General features: G+C 36.3%; 1 protein-coding gene across 1 annotated transcript in view; it reads right to left on the reverse strand.

Moving 5' to 3' along the window:
- Positions 1 to 17,668, reverse strand: part of LOC132097427 (protein dispatched homolog 3-like) — a 43,791-nt gene that overhangs the window by 2,882 nt on the left and 23,241 nt on the right. The window contains exons 9-19 of the mRNA XM_059503132.1: positions 16,842 to 17,003; positions 14,805 to 14,936; positions 11,679 to 11,815; positions 10,497 to 10,670; positions 10,220 to 10,346; positions 7,734 to 7,909; positions 6,280 to 6,406; positions 5,893 to 6,038; positions 4,626 to 4,785; positions 4,288 to 4,401; positions 2,847 to 3,022 (exon numbers count right to left, since the gene is read on the reverse strand). Of these exons, the coding sequence (XP_059359115.1) occupies positions 2,847 to 3,022; positions 4,288 to 4,401; positions 4,626 to 4,785; positions 5,893 to 6,038; positions 6,280 to 6,406; positions 7,734 to 7,909; positions 10,220 to 10,346; positions 10,497 to 10,670; positions 11,679 to 11,815; positions 14,805 to 14,936; positions 16,842 to 17,003 (1,631 nt within the window). The remainder of the gene's footprint in view (positions 1 to 2,846; positions 3,023 to 4,287; positions 4,402 to 4,625; positions 4,786 to 5,892; positions 6,039 to 6,279; positions 6,407 to 7,733; positions 7,910 to 10,219; positions 10,347 to 10,496; positions 10,671 to 11,678; positions 11,816 to 14,804; positions 14,937 to 16,841; positions 17,004 to 17,668) is intronic.

Here is a 17,668-nt window from a genome sequence, read left to right on the forward strand (position 1 = left end):
ATAGGTTTCATAGACAATTGGACGAGTTTTTGGGGCAGACCTGACCTGTTGAAAAGAGATGGTCTTCATCCCTCCTGGGGTGGCGCCACTCTTCTCTCTAGAAATATGGCAAATAGTCTTAGTGTTTATACTTGACTAACTGGGGCCCAGGTCAGGAAGCAGACAGACTGAAAACACTTTTTGTAAATAATATGATCACTGATCATAATATGGATGTGCTCTGTTTGACAGAAACCTGGCTAAAACCTGATGATTACATCATTTTAAATGAGTCCACCCCCCAAGATTACTGTTATAAACATGAGCCGCGTCTAAAAGGCAATAGACCCCCTGAGGAACAGTTCCACTCATTCTCTACTATAGGAGAGGAAAAATTGTTTAAAGTTGTTAAATCATCTAAACCAACAACATGTATGTTAGACCCTATACCATCTATTCTCCTAAAAGAGGTGCTTCCTGAAGTCATAGATCCTCTTCTGACTATTATTAATTCCTCATTGTCATTAGGATATGTCCCCAAAACCTTCAAACTGGCTGTTATTAAGCCTCTCATCAAAAAAACACAACTTGACCCCAAAGAACTAGTTAATTATAGACCAATCTCGAATCTCCCTTTTCTGTCCAAGATACTAGAAAAGGTGGTATCCTCACAATTATATTCCTTCTTAGAGAAAAATGGTATATGTGAGGATTTCCAGTCAGGATTTAGACCGTATCATAGTACTGAGACTGCTCTCCTTAGAGTTACAAATTATCTACTCTTGTCATCTGATCGTGGGTGTATTTCTCTATTAGTTTTATTGGATCTTAGTTCTGCATTTGACACAATTGACCACAACATTCTTTTGCATAGACTTGAACACTTTGTTGGCATTAATGGAAGTGCATTAGCATGGTTTAAATCGTACTTATATGACCGCCATCAGTTCGTAGCAGTGAATGAAGATGTATCATATCGATCACAAGTGCAGTATGGAGTACCTCAAGGCTCAATACTAGGACCGCTACTCTTCATGCTTTATATGTTACCCTTGGGAGAAATCATCAGGAAACATGGTGTTAGCTTTCACTGTTATGCTGATGATACTCAACTCTATATTTCTTCACGGCCCGATGAAACACACCAATTTGAAAAACTAATGGAATGCATAGTCGATATAAAAAACTGGATGACGAGAATTTCTTAATGCTAAATTCTGAAAAAAACAGAGGTGTTAATTATAGGACCTAAAAACTCTGCTTGTAATAAGCTAGAACACTGTCTTAGACTTGATGGTTGCTCTGTCAGTTCTTCGTCATCAGTTAGGAGCCTAGGTGTGCTATTTGATCACAATCTTTCCTTAGAAAGCCACGTTTCTAGCATTTGTAAAACTGCATTTTTCCATCTCAAAAAATATATCTAAATTACGGCCTATGCTCTCAATGTCAAATGCAGAAATGTTAATCCATTGCATTTATGACCTCAAGGTTAGATTATTGTAATGCTTTATTGGGTGGTTGTTCTGCACGCTTAGTAAACAAACTACAGCTAGTCCAAAATGCAGCAGCAAGAGTTCTTACTAGAACCAGGAAGTATGACCATATTAGCCCGGTCCTGTCAACACTGCACTGGCTCCCTATCAAACATCGTTTAGATTTTAAAATATTGCTTATTACTTATAAAGCCCTGAATGGTTTAGCACCTCAGTATTTGAATGAGCTCCTTTTACATTATAATCCTCTACGTCCGCTACGTTCTCAAAACTCAGGCAATTTGATAATACCTAGAATATCAAAATCAACTGCGGGCGGCAGATCCTTTTCCTATTTGGTGCCTAAACTCTGGAATAACCTACCTAACATTGTTCGGGAGGCAGACACACTCTTGCAGTTTAAATCTAGATTAAAGACCCATCTCTTTAACCTGGCTTACACATAACATACTAATATGCTTTTAATATCCAAATCCGGTAAAGGATTTTTAGGCTGCATTAATTAGGTAAACCGGAACCGGGGACACTTCACATAACATCCTATTTACTTGCTACATCATTAGAAGAATGGCATCTACGCTAATATTTGTCTGTTTCTCTCTTATTCCGAGGTCACCATAGCCACCAGATCCAGTCTGTATCCAGATCAGAGGGTCACTGCAGTCACCCGGATCCAGTACGTATCCAGACCAGATGGTGGATCAGCACCTAGAAAGGACCTCTACTGTCCTGAAAGACAGCCAAGACCAGGACAACTAGAGCCCCAGATACAGATCCCCTGTAAAGACCTTGTCTCAGAGGACCACCAGGACAAGACCACAGGAAATAGATGATTCTTCTGCGCAATCTGACTTTGCTGCAGCCTGGAATTGAACTACTGGTTTCGTCTGGTCAGAGGAGAACTGAAGATGACATCACTGAATTCAATGATGAACTGCCTTTAACTATCATTTTGCATTCTTGACACACTGTTTTCCTAATGGATGTTGTTCAGTTGCTTTGACGCAATATATTTTGTTTAAAGCGCTATATAAATAAAGGTGACTTGACTTGACTTGATCTGATGCATACGAGTGAGAGCATGAACTTGTTTTTGGTTTTTATTTAGGAAATGCTGTTTTATCCAGGGCAGACCAGTTTAAATGAGTTCCCTGTAACGTCTCAGTGCTCAGTGTCTCGCTCTAGGGCACAAAGCTGGAAGAAAACCCAAGCGTCCGACAGATTAAATTATGTCCCTACCTGGGATTCAACAAAACTCCAGTTTCACAAACCCAAAACACAACCAATGGAGTGGGATGTGAACACATCCTGAAAACAGTCAGGAACTATCGTTTCATTTCAACGCTACGAGAGATGGATAAATGTAAATCATACCGAACTGTGATTAGCCAGTCCTGAGGTGTCAGTGTCCCCAGCCAGTAAATATCCTTCCACTAGATGAAGGCAATAGTCCACCGAAGAGCCCACCAGTATGGAGAGAGAGATGGCTTCGACTGCACCCATCTCCCATCCCAGCCAATACATCACCGCCACCACCAGACACACCATACCTGCCAAGAGTCATGCTTTTTATAAAACACTCGGTTTTATTATTATTATTCCTTCCCCTACCTGAATTCAAGCATCATTACACATTTTTGAAATCTATTTCCTTCTTTAGTTGGTCACATAGGAGTGGGATGATTTTCACAGTCTCCTCATTTCTCATCATTTGTATATTCGTTCAGTCTGAGTAATCACTTGTAGTGATAATATTCCCGGTTGAAAGCGAGTTAAATCACGCTCATGTCTGGCATATTGTATTAACATATAAATGAGATGGGAACAGAGCCACACATTTCAAACACAATGATTTTTACCATCAGAACATATTACACGAGTCAATTAAATTCAACAGAAAGCCTTAAGCAGGCATTTGATGCTACCGTCCAAAGGGAGATTTGATGCTACCGCCCAAAGGGAGACGCTGCATTTAAGTATCTTACAGGAAAATTAGTTGGCCTTAATAAATGGTGGTAAAATATTTCAAGGGTAAGAGAGTCAATAACACATTAGCATGTCCAGGTCACATTTCATGCAAAAATAAAATTACATAATTAACCAAAGAAATATTAAACAATTATAAAGACCTTTTTGATTTTATTGCTGTAATATATCCAAATGTTGTCCATTAATCAGCATTTAATTTGTATTATTTATACACTAGTACAGTATTTATTAATATTTTGAATGTGCTTTTTTATATTTTCAGTTTTCATATTAAAGTCATTTTGTTATTTGCTTTTGTCATTTTATTTGTTTTTATTTTTTATATTTCTATTTAGCTTTAATTTATTTCTGTTTAGCTTTTAGTCATTTTAGTACTTATTTGCAAACATCTGTACTTTTAGGATTTGTATTGTTTTGTAAAGGTTGTAATATATATATATATATATATATATATATAATTAAAAAATATATTTTTAATAGATTTAGTTAACAAACAACACCGACATAAAGGCAGTATTTTACTATATTTAAAACACAATTTATCATTTCAGTACAAATTCTACATAATGTATAAATATTTAAAAATGCTCCATTATGTATAAATATTTTAAAACATAATACAATTTTTGGAACCACAATAATGTTAAAACAAATTTAAATGACTAAAATAAAATAGGCTTAACTTTGTGCATAATAAAAAATTTCTTTGTGCACTTTTTTTTTTAGGCTGGAAATAATAGCTGAGATTCCCTCAAAAAGAACTGACAAAAATAAACAACAAAAGTTGTAACACATATAGTTAATATTTTGTTCAGGCATGACATACCCAGAATGCTCAGCAGGATTGGCAGCAGCAGCAGCAGATGAGCAGTAAACACAGCTACTGATGCGATGCAAATGGCAAGTGACAGCAGCAGACTGTAGAGGGCGCTCTCTACACCTGCAGTGCAGAAAGAGCAGTTCAAAGAGGTTAATACAATATAAATAGAGAATCTGACTGCAAATTCATTATTGTCAGTTGTTGAGAGTGAAGTTAATGAGCACTCATGTTAATGATGTCTGCGCCTCAGACTAATCGCTCTTAAATTGCTCATTTATTCAAGCAGGGCCATATTTATCAAAGCTCCTTTCTGTCTTTGCCACGTTCTATTTTTGCTCTCTTGCCTATAATTTCCATGAAGATCTGCTTCCAGTGTTGGCAGGTCTGGAAGCCTCGTCTCAGAGCCGAGGATGCTGGGAGTGATGCGAGCTGCTTCTGCAGGAAACTCTCCCATTGGAGGAAATCAGAGTGAGTCTGAAACGAAGACTTTCCCTTGTAGGTGGTCTGAAACCCAGAGACAGTGAAGGACCCTTATATAAAAATTAAAGCTGTCAAGCAATTAAACATTAATTTAAACATTAAACATTGCATGATTAGTTAATTTGGCTGAGGAATCCACCCAAAAAAAAATTCAAATTATTTTCCCTTTTAGATAAGAAAAGCATTAAATATTGAATAGACATAAAAAATAGCTATCAATTTACACACATATTAAGGCTATAATGCTACATAAGGGCATAAAATATCTATGTGTTGTGTTGTGTTGTGTTGCGTGTTTGAACCAAGAAGACCTTCTCTAAATAAATATATGTGATCTATGATTTAATATTTGTTTGGTAAAGCTACAAACCAAAACATGGCCTAAAATCTGCATGTGTATATACTGTTTACACATATTTACTATTGTTTAGTCTCTACCTGAAACAATATGCTTGTTGTATTCTGCTAGTTGAGACATTTTTATATTGTGACGAGTGGGGCGGGGCAGAGAGCCGTGGGAACGGGGCGAGGCCAGTGCAGTGACACCTGCTCGACCCACCTGTCTCGAGTCCCACGGAGGAGATGGAAGGATATAAAACAGGAGCGACGACAGTGAAGGACGAGAGAGGACCAGGCCTGGATTTAGTTTGTGTTTTGTGCTTATTTTGATTATTAAAGTCTTTATTGGATTGTCTGCCGGTTCCCGCCTCCTTCTTCCCGTGAATATGAAGTTTTGTAATGCGTTACATATATATTTCTAGATTTGTGTCTAAAACCCAATATTAACATCTTGTTTATTGCACTGTTCTATAAAATCAATATTACATTTGAAACCGTGCAGATATTCAGAGAAAAACAGCACTCTTGCTTGTGTGATATTGCTAAACACAAAGTCAAAAACTAATTTTTGCCATCATATTTTTTATTTTAGCGGCATGGACGTAAATTTTTTTTACATGCAAATGAATCCATTAAATTGACAGCCCCAATAAAAATGCATAACAACCATAAGTAATGAAGCTATTTTTGGTGCTGTCACACTCGCACAAAGGGTGAAAAAAGCACCATAAAAGCATTTCATGACACAACGACACATTTGTGCCAACTACTGAAATGCAGCAATGAACTCACTGATTCAAAAGCCATAGAGATCCAGTGCACTCTACCGCTCTGCATGCCCACTGCACCATGGGATAGCTGGCCAGGCAAGAGATTGGGCTCCGGAAGAGAGTGACACTCAGGATGCAGTAACGGCAGGATGGATGTGAGGCTGTTACCTGCAGAAGAGAAACACAACGTGACCAACTGAGAGCCAAGTCGCAATGCTTTATACAATACAGATAATTTCTAATCAGCTTCACATTAAGAAAACAGTTTAATGTTGTAATGTTGTAAAGTTAGTGTCATTATCCAGCTCTATTCAGTTCATATTTTCTTCTCATCTCTCATCTGGTGTCAATGCACTTAAATCAATAATATTATCTAATAATAGTTGTATTTAAAAGGGTTCCTCCTGACCTGATGGCAAACACTGAGCTCCACCAGGCTTCACCAGCTTGGTATTGGCGCTGATGGCTTTGCACAGCTTGCACAAGTTCCCGATCTCATTAAAAACATCAAAGTCTGGATCATAGATCACACTACCCTTTGAGGGAGAGGAAGGTCAATAATCATGAAATTAATCATTCATAAAACAGCTTCAAAGGAAAACAATCAATATACAGAGTAACAGACTGAGACCACATCAACAATCCTGAGTTTTTTTTTTTTAAACTGAGATGATGGAAGTAAAAGTATTACCCTTTAAAGTCTGACATATGAAAGATTCTATTCTTGAGCATCATAATTTATATTCGTATAGTAAGATATAAGAGAATATGGACATCATACTTAAGAGCACAAAACACCTCAGATTTATTAAGTGTCTCAAACTTAGCTAAAATATGCAGTTTGGTGCAGATGCTGTTTACATGGTTAAAAAGTAAATGTATTTTAAATCAGTTAAATCTTTATAACTGTTCAACAGACTAATTAGATCAAATGCATATAAAGATCAGTCATCATTATGTATCTCACAATAATATGTGTAAGTTGATACAATATTTAAATTATTAAAGCTCTGTAGCCCCAAACATGCATTGCAATACAGTGATGATTAAGAGATCAACAAATAAATGTTCCACAAAAGCCTGATGATCATATATTTAACACTCATGACTAACACAGATCTATGTATAATCATAAAGTAACCAAAAAGTTGATTCAGTCCAGAAAATTTTCATCTTAAGGCATAATTATTGATATTAAAGTTAGTCATGCATTTATCTGATTAAAATCAGCATGATTTTCATTGCAAAAAGGCATGTAACCACAAGCTGAAGGTAGACAGATTTTAGTATTATACTAAAAATGTATTTTACACGCTAGGACATATAAACTAAAAGTCAGATCATAAAAGGCATGTACGTAGTTGATTATGCTCAACAGGCTTTTCAGAAAAGTTTTCAGCAAAATGTATGTGTAAAATCATACAGTATGCTTCATAGGGTTGAGGTTTCAATCATGAATTGGATGAGGATGTCGATCAAAATATCATAAAATGACTTGCAGCAGTTTTGTTGTTGTTGTTGTTTTGGCACCTTGCATTGTTTTGTTGTTCATAGTAGTGGGAGTTGTGGAAAACTATTTACGAAGCACAGTATAGCAATTGGGATTTGATTCTATGATTCTCCCCCTAAAGGGGTAATAAAAAAAATGGAGAGAGAAAAAAATGAAAATTTGCTTTTAATTTAAATGCAAGTCAATGCTCTGACTTTGAGAGTCAAAAAAGCAACACAAAATGAAAACCTGTGGCTCCTGACGATATACAGAGGTATGATATATTTGGATGTTGACCATGATTAATCCATTATCCATTTTCATGAGGGTACTTCTCTTCTGCACTCAGTGTAAAGATTTGTATTGTGTCTCACCAGGTCTCCAATAACATGGTTGTCTGAGCGCTGAGTGCGGTTGATGCCCAGTATGCCGAACACCACGAACACCATGGCTCCGGTGTCCACTAGAGGACGCACGGCTGGTTTCCCACACTGACCTCCGCTGCAGGGGTTAAAGCCGGAGGTCCTGGAGATCTTAACCTGGGCAGGAGCTGAGCAAGATGTAGCTGACACTTATGAAAGAATTAAACGACAACTGACAAACTGACAGAAAAAGAAGCATTTAGTGTTTAAATGAGAAAGATTGCACGTGGGTATGTTTTAGAAGTAACATGTTGTTTAATTACTTTTGTTTTGGGACAGCCCAAAATGTTATATGTAATACAGTTACATGCTAATAAGAAACTAGTTTAATACTGAGAATTGGTCCCTGTACTATAAGTGTTACAGAGACTTCACATTAAAAAATATTAACAAATCTGACTAACCCCATACTTCTTATGAATTGTAATATAATTTGGTAATTTTTAGAAGTAGATCAGCAGGCTTCAAATCTAATAAACTTGGACTAAAGCCACAGAACTATAATTTTAGTTTCATTTGGGTCTTTTAAAGTTCATTGTTCTCACCACAGGACGGCAAAAAAATAAAACCTGAATAGAAAGTTGTGGGAAAGTCGTGGCCTAATGGTTAGAGAGTCGGACTCCCAATCGAAAGGTTGTGAGTTCGAGTCCCGGGCCGGCAGGAATTGAGGTTGGGGGGAGTGCATGTACAGTTCTCTCTCCACCTTCAATACCATGACTTAGGTGCCCTTGAGCAAGGCACTGAACCCCCAACTGCTCCCCGGGTGCCGCAGCATGAATGGCTGCCCACTGCTCCGGGTGTGTGCTCACAGTGTGTGTGTGTGTTCACTGCTCTGTGTGTGTGCACTTCGGATGGGTTAAATGCAGAGCACAAATTCTGAGTATGGGTCACCATACTTGGCTGAATGTCACTTCACTTTCACTTTCTTTCTGAAATGGCCAGCCACTACACCAGAATCATTACTTCATTCTACAAGTATTTACAGTTCGGTCAAAAATCTTGATGTTTGTCAGCCAGCCATTGCCCACACTACATAAACAGATTCATAAGGATAAACTTCAGTTGTACGTACTGTAGATACATTAAGGTCAATTAAAAGGTCACCCATGTGTAGACCCATGTGAGAAATGAGTGCACTTTAGCATACTTATTATAGAAATGATGTACTTTAAAAGAATATACTGAAGTGTGAACTGAATGTAATAATTTTAGACACTGCATGATATTTAAAATTAACTAAAATGTCTTATAGATAACTATAATTTCATAATTACTTCTTTTGTTTTTGAAATATGGCTGAAGTGTAACTGCTGAATGTACCGACTATGCAGTTGCAATTTAGTAGATTTAAAATATATTAACATTAAATGTATACTGAATATCACACTAGAGTTATAATCAAGTACTTTACATGTGCTTCAGTATTTTAGTCAACACATCAAAATAAATGCATTCTTTAAAGCAAAACCAAAACTGTATTCAATTTATTAAAGTGTAATTATGTGAGTAAAATAATCATGAATGTCAACTGTCTTTTAAGTTCACTTACAGAAAAGTGTTCATTGTTTCATTAATACTATATTATCTGCAAGTACAGTTTTTAAAAGTATACCTTTGAGGTATGATTTATTTGTTTTATTTTATTTTTTGTCCAATTCTTGCTATTAAAAACAGCTAGGGTTTGGGATTTAGAATATGGTCATGCAGCATATGTGCATTAATAAACAGCCAATAGGTTAAAAATAGGCATGCTAATAAGGAGCTGGTTAATATTGAGAATTGGTCCCTATACTAAAGTGTTACCGATAGATTTGGTCATCAAATTATCATTACTTACCTATAAGGCCCTAAATGGTTTAGCTCCTGCATACCTAACTAGCCTTATACCACGCTACAGTCCATCACGCTCCCTAAGGTTACAAAACGCTGGACTTTTGGTAGTTCCTAGGATAGCAATGTCCACTAAAGGAGGTAGAGCTTTTTCACATTTGGTATAATAATGTTCATCGTCTGGCTGACTACGTCTTGTATTAATTTTTCTGAAAAGTCCTGTCATACATGCACAAACTGACAGTCACCACTTATAAGCTACTACTAAATATTGTAGAAACGTAATTTTCTGTAAAGTTGCTTTGTAACGATTTGTATTGTAAAAACCGCTTGAACTGAATTGAATTGAATCATTTGCCCTCAAGTCGTTCCAAATCTGTGTGAGTTTCTTTCATTTTTTTTATACTTTGAACATTAATGGCTAGCAGCAAATGTTTGGTAACCAACCTTCTTAAAAATATATTTTCTGTTCTGTTCAAGAAATACATAAAAGTTTAGAACAACATGAGAGTGAGTAAATGACTTTATTAGTACATTTTTATTTTTGGGTGAGCTGTCCCTTTAAATGAAACGCACAACTTCAAATACATCAAAAGCCAGGCCTGTACCTGCAGGTATAGGTGCGTAGAAGCTGCCCTGAGTGGGTCCATCCAGTCCCGTGCTGAACACACACCCCGGCGGCCCCTCACACACACGACTGGAGTACGGGCTGATCGTGTGCTGGGCGAAGTACAGCTTCCTGCCCAAAATACAGACCAGATTCCTGTCATGCCAGCTCATTTCCAGACACTTTGCTATGCTGAAATGGGGCACTGAGTCACACAGGTTAAATGTTGCACAATGGAGGTGCAATAAAAAATGATTTTATCACATGTTTTTTCACACTCGCCTGCTGTGCTGCTGCTCGACCGACGCCACGTAGAAGTCAAACTCTGATCTCCAGCGCCGGCTGGCATCACATGAGCGCAGAGTCAGCATCCAGCGCGGCCGCGGGTGATACGCGTGAGACACGCACACGCTCATCCGCATGCTGAAGTTGCTATGGGGACTGCTGTAGGCCTGTTACCGTGACAACACATCCATTAGTGTTTGTCAGCTCAGATGGAATGGGCTGAGGTGATACGACATTACGCTGCGCAAACTCCTCTGAGGGTGATGGAATTCTGAGGGCTCCCTATGGACTGTGTACATGGAAAGCTTTGTTTTTTCACCGAGGCATTAGCAGACGGGTAGTAATGGCTTTTGTCTGTGTACTGAAGGTATTTAAGCGATGTGAAGAACACATTTGCTAGGCATAATTATGTTTTCAAGAAAATGGCTCATCACAGCTGTCTCTCGACACGACTGTTTGTGCTTTCCATTGTTTCTTTTCTTTGCATAAAGGAGAATATTAAACTGGCAGCCGTGAATGTCTTTGTGTTTGTCAGGGTCAGGCAAAAACAATTACGGTACTGAGTGTGAATCTGAATTGAACTGACCATGGCTCACAGGATGTTGAGCTGGAATGACAGGAAGAGGAATTGAATTGCAAGAAATTCAATTCAGATACGCAAATGAGGAATTTCATTAGTTAAGTTCATCAGTAGACAAAATATTAATGCTGTCATTATTAATTTCACCACATATTTGCCTATGTAAAATATATTTTAGTATTGCCATGGGCTATTTAAATACTGTCGAAATATTTAATAAAGCCATACAACAGGTTTTGTCTTTGCTGTACAGTCCCACAAATGTTCACCACAGTTGGGAAATTAATTGCATTTCCTGGGTGGTCACTAAAAAGAAAGGTATAAAAATAAGTAAGATATCAAATAAACAGGTTAATTTAAACAGGTGGCTAGCTTAAAACATTGGATATTTATAATAAATATAATATATAATATAATCAGAGAGGATTTGTGCTCCCAAGTAAGACCCCATAATGTCGAGTCACGACATAAATCGTAATGACCGACAGATAGGGAACTAGAATTTAAAAGGCATTCTAAATTCATTTCAGTTTATTGCACACAATCTTGGTGTTTATGTGTGTGATTATATGTGTTTGTGTGAGGCCAAACAGACCTGAAAGAAGGGCACATCCCCGTGTGTAGACGATGATGCCTGCCAGGGTGCAGGTACGCTGGCACTTAGTGAATAACGATATAGAGGAACAGCAGAGCCCAGCTCCAGTTTAAACACATAGACAGTAAGGAGACCACCTGCAGAAATTCATAGAAACAGTGGTTTACTACATCAAGGCAGCAGACATCAGATACGATTCAAAAGATTGGGGTCTTTATTATTTATGTATGCATTTATTTATTCATGAAATAAATAAATTACTACTTTTCTATTCAGCAAGGGCACATTAATAATATCAAAAGTGATAGGACAGACATTTATAACATTACAAATTATTTCTATTTCAAACAAACTTCCACTTCACTAAAGAATCCTTATATACATATTGTACATATATCTACATATTATTATAAATTGTAATACTATTCCACAATATTACTGTATTATCTATTTTAAATCAAATAAATTTTTTATGTTTTACCCTGGGTAAACATAAGTCTACTTTCAAAAACATGTATAAATATGGCTGCAAGCAACGATTACCAGGGTTCAAGCACCTTAAGGCAAAAAAGACATGATGTATTAATTTGCAAGCCTGTAACCACATAAATCAATGATTGAAAGAAGCATTTTGTCAATTCCAGGTAATTTACTTTACCAAATATTATGTTTTAAAACATTTATAGCTGTTATAGTACCACATATAGTCAAATCTCCTTAAAATTTAGATTGCTTCTTTAGCATCACATGCTGCATGTGCTCAACTTTTTTCATTAAGTTCTGAGTTTTCGTTATGTTATAATTTTGTTATAAATATATGCTTTTGGAATTATTAGGCCACACCCATTTTCTAAATGACTTTTTATAGCTAACCAAAGTCAAAGGTTCAACATTTATTTAATAATTATTGACTTAGTCCAGAGAATTGCACTGAAGTGGTTTTCTTGAGGTGCAAAAAACCTAGGACTAGTTCACTTTTTTTTTTTTTATCTTAATAATATTGAATACTTAACAAACAATTTAATCGACAGCAGTGGTGTTGTTCAGAATGAGGAGATCTATCATATGATATGAATAACGTTGCGCAATATATAATCATCCACGCACTTATAAATAGCAATATCGTCCCCCAGTGGCTGATTTCTTACAGATTTCTCACAGACCTTTAGGGGCATGAGTCAAACAGGCCCAATGAGGTTTATTTCCACTGGCCTCCATTAACCCCACTTAATAGGTGTTCAAACTTCATTGAAAGTGTCCACTCATCTTTCAAAAGTTTTGGCATCCTTTTGCAATGGTGAATTTGCAGGTGCAGGCCCTTGTCATTTCTAGGCTGGACTACTGCAATGCTCTTCTGGCTTCACTTCCATCAAGCACAATCATACCTCTACAAATGATTCAGAATGATCTTTTTATCTTTTAAGATCTTCAACGAGCCCAAAAAAGCCCATGTTACACCTCTCTTTATCTCCTTGCACTGGCTACCAGTTGCGGTTCGCATCAAGTTGGAGACATTGATGCTTGCATTTAGAACAGCCACAGGCTCAGCAACTGCCTACTTCCTCTTACTATTTTGAATCTACATTTCCTCCAGAAATCTGAGTTCTGCTAGTGAGCACTTTCCAGAACATTCTCTTTGTCTTTTTCCTTCCCTTTGTAGCTTGAACTTATTTGAACAAATGCCTGAAACGTAGCATTACAAGCACTTCCTATGTCTGTTTGCCTCTTTAAGAAGAATCGCTTTATGCATTCTATGTATTACATAATGTAAATTTAAATTAAATATTTTATTTTTGGGTTTGGTTCCGATTGGGCGGAAACCCTAGGAATAGTTATCAAAAGTAGATATAAAAAAAAAATCCCACATTTCTGTCATCTGCGTTTTGTTTTCATCTTGACCTGGCCTGCCCAATCACTTTTAGGTCTGAATGCTGATCTTTGAAAAAACAATTACAATAGGGTTTCAGCTCGCTTAAACGTCTAAATATTACCAACCCTAAACCTTTTAAAGGTAGCATATGAGATGCCTAAAGTAATATTAACTACTTTCCAAAGCAGACAGTTTCTAAATGCACTGTCAATCTAAACTTAGATTAAAAATGGATTTTCATGGTTTCTAGCAGGACATTTGCTTTTATACGATTACTGTAGTTTAGTAGCCAAATAATGACACTTTCATCTTATGTAGAACCGCTTTCTGAATCAAATTAGTTTCAAAACTGAATCTTTCAAAAATTTTAATGCTTTTTTTACATTTAGAAAGTCTTTCTGCTTTTCATCAACTCACAAACCCCATGTAGTTCCTGTTTGCGAAACGTATTGTCTAATACAATATATTTTAAGTCAAAGTAATCAGAAGGTAGTCAGAATGCATCACCTACTGTAATTTGGATCCAACAGATTACATTACAAAATATCACTTTTATAATGCAATTTGTAATCAGTAATGGACTAAAATTTGAAAGAAATCTACCCAGCACTGTATATAAATATAGAAACAATACACATTACTGGTCAAAAGTTTGTAATAATTAAGATTATTTCGTGTTTTGATATGCTATTATGTTCAATTTATTGCATTTATGGGTAACTGTTTATAATAGTTTTAATTAACATGAACAAACAACGAACAACACATTTATTACTGTATTTATTAATCTTTGTTAATGTTAGTTAATGAAAAAACAGTTATTCATTGTTAGATCATGCTAATTCACAGTGCATTAACTAATGTTAACAAGCACAACTTTTCATTTGAATAATGTATTAGTAAATGTTGAAATGAACATTAACTAAGTATAATAAATGCTGTAGAAGGATTGTTCTTGCTTAGTTCATGTTAACTAAAGTAGTTAACTAACATTAACTAGTAATGATACCTTATTCTAAAGTGCTACCAATGATAAAAAAATACAGTAAAAGCTGTCATATTATGGACTATTATATATATATATATATATATATAATGATTAACCGTGCTCTTAAACTAGTTTACCAGCTTGACAACCTTCTGCTGCTATGACCTGGTTTTTCCAGCAGGGACTGCATCAAAGACTGATTAAGCTTTGATAAAACAGGTGTCAGTGTTTTCCCACCCTTTCTTCCCAGCAAAGTAGAGAAACAAACCTGCGAGCATCTGTGTGCTGTTGTTGGGTGCTGGTTTGGTCTGGTTTGAGGGAATTGTGGGATGATTCCCTGAGGTAGAGCTTGTGAAGTCAGCAGAGCTGTGCAGATTATGAGGTCGCTCCATAAAAACACCTGTGAGAAACAGAGAGGTGGGACACGTCATGCTCTAACACTTTAGGCAGCACTTTATTTTAATATCCAATTCTCACTATTAGCTAGTTTTTTAACATGCATAATACTAGAATTCTGGCTGTTTGGTAGTACTATGTATATGGCTTATTCTGCATGACCATAAAATCCTTTAATCCACTCTATACCTAAACTTAACAAATGTCTTAATAATTATTAATAATCAGCAAATTAGGAGTTTATTGAGGCAAAATTCATAGTTAACAGTTAGAATTTATCCCCAAACTTAAGTCTGACCCCACTTTATTTATTATTTTGTTTTAAATTTTAGACATTTAAATACATTTTAATTTATTTTTTATTTAGTGAGTGAGTGAGTGAGTGAGTGAGTGAGTGAGTGAGTGAGTGAGAAAATTTTAAAAGTGAGTGAGTGAGAAAACTTTATTAATCCCGAAAGGGAAACTGGTTTGCCACCAACTTAAAACACACCACACAGCTAACACACATAAATTAATAATTCAACATTTAAAAACTATGAAAACATGATTAAGAGACCAATGAGACATGATTATAACAAGATACAGTTGCACAATTCAGAAATGCAGGGCAAAGAACAGACAGTTCAACAGTTTGACAGTCAACAGTGTTCATTAAAATATCTGACCGCTGCAGGAACAAAAGTCCTTTCTTAATCGCTCACTGGAGCACTGAGGCATAATTAAACGCTCGCTGAAAGAGCTTCTGAATCCATTAAAAACACTATATAGTGCATGGCCTTCAAAAAACATCCTCATTTAAATTATATTTTTTTTAGGCATGCACTACATAGAATAAAGATTAATATTAGCATTAATTATATTACTACAAGTATTTGAGTGTGCTTTTCTATGTAAATGCCATGGTATACAACTATAGTAATTATTTAGCAACATGGTATTTATCATAGCACAGCTTTTCTATTAAATTAAATTTATTCTTGTAATCAAAGCTGAATTTTCAGCATCATTACTCTAGTCTTCAGTGATCTAAAAGTAAATAAACTTTTAGATTACTTTATGGTCCTTTAGAAAGTACAATATGCTGATTTGATACTCAAGAAACATTTCATATTATTATCAATGAATATTTTTTTACAAATTTTATGAAAAAGGTGATATGTTATTTTCAAGATTATTTGATGAAAATAGTGTTCAAAAGAAAAACATCTGTCTGAAATATATTTTGTAAGAGGTTTAAAGTCTTTTCTGGTAACATTCCCTTGTAATAAAAGTATTAATTTCTTTAAAAAACAAATTACTCACCTCAAATAATTTTGTATAGTATAGTTTATCTTTTTGGGCCTTTTTGCCACTTTATTTGTGATGTTTATTTGTCCGGATATAAAGAGATGTGATAGAAAATTCTGAGGGGATCAAGGGATAGGCTTCATTATTTTTCAAAATTTTAATACCAGATTTTAAATCTGTTCTCAAACACTTATACAGTATGTATTCATATGTTTTGAAATATATAACCACTGCTCTGTTAAGCATTAAATAATGCTTGCTATGGCACACTCTCTGGGATACTTGATTCCAATTCAGTTGTAGCATTTTATGGTCAAACAAAACAATGTAACTGATAATGAATAATGTACTGATGTAGCAGATCAAAAATAAATGAATCCCTTCAGGGTGACACTAAACACTATCCCTTATGTAATGGCTTATTGATGAAAGTTGCCTGACACCCAAATATTGGCACTACTCAAAAGCAAATGTTAATTGCCCGCAACCGTCATCTACTGTATCTTTCCCTAAGCAGAAAATCTGTAAGCTAATTAAATAAGGCAGCGCAAATGAGTCAAGCAATCATTTTAAATGAGCCACTAGAGTGCAATACTCCAGCAGCGATGTTTAGAAGACCCACCCGAGCACATATGGCAGGCGATGCCCTGGGCGCTGAGGTTGCTGCGCAGGTCCAGCAGTCTCTGCAGGTTGGTGTCTCTGTGGAAGAGCACAGGCGCGTGACTCGCTGGTCGCAGGAGACAAGAGCACCACACCGAGCCCAGGAGAACCAGAACATACACACCTGAAACACCAGACAGGGTTGTAGTATGCAAGGAAGTTCTACCCAGCACTAACTATAATATAATAACTTCTGAAATCATTATTTTTTTTATTTTATTTCTTGCAAGCTGCAAAGGTGGGAATAACTGTCTATGTATTTATAATGCGATGACATTAAAGTCCCCGTTGGTATAATGGTAAGGTGTCCCAATACTTTTATCCATATAGTGTAAGCTAAGATTAGTGAGGCCTATGATTGATCACCTCCAAAACGTAATACAAAATCCTTGCTGACTGAAAGAAAACAAGTTTAGAAAAGGGCTGAATCCAGGAATGGTGATGACATAGCATATTGTGAGATTTACAAGAAATTTTTAAAAGACCAGCCATTTTTGCATAGCACAATGGTTAAATGCATCCTCCTACTGTCACGATCGGCGTTACAGGAAACACAGGAGAGGGAACCAATTGCAGGTAAGTCATTTATTTAAAGGGGTAAACAGTCCAGGCAGGGTATATAGCCAGACTAACAGAAAGGAACAGAAACAGGAGTGAACACAAAAACAAAAAGCAAAAACAACAACATGAAGCCCCCCAGGGCGGGGCAGAAGACCACCACATCCTTGTGGTCGACGCCAGAGTCCTCCAGGGCGGAGCGGAAGACCACCACGTCCTTGTGGTCAAAAC

Source organism: Carassius carassius, chromosome 21 (assembly GCF_963082965.1).
Source record: "Carassius carassius chromosome 21, fCarCar2.1, whole genome shotgun sequence".
NCBI lineage: Eukaryota > Metazoa > Chordata > Actinopteri > Cypriniformes > Cyprinidae > Carassius > Carassius carassius.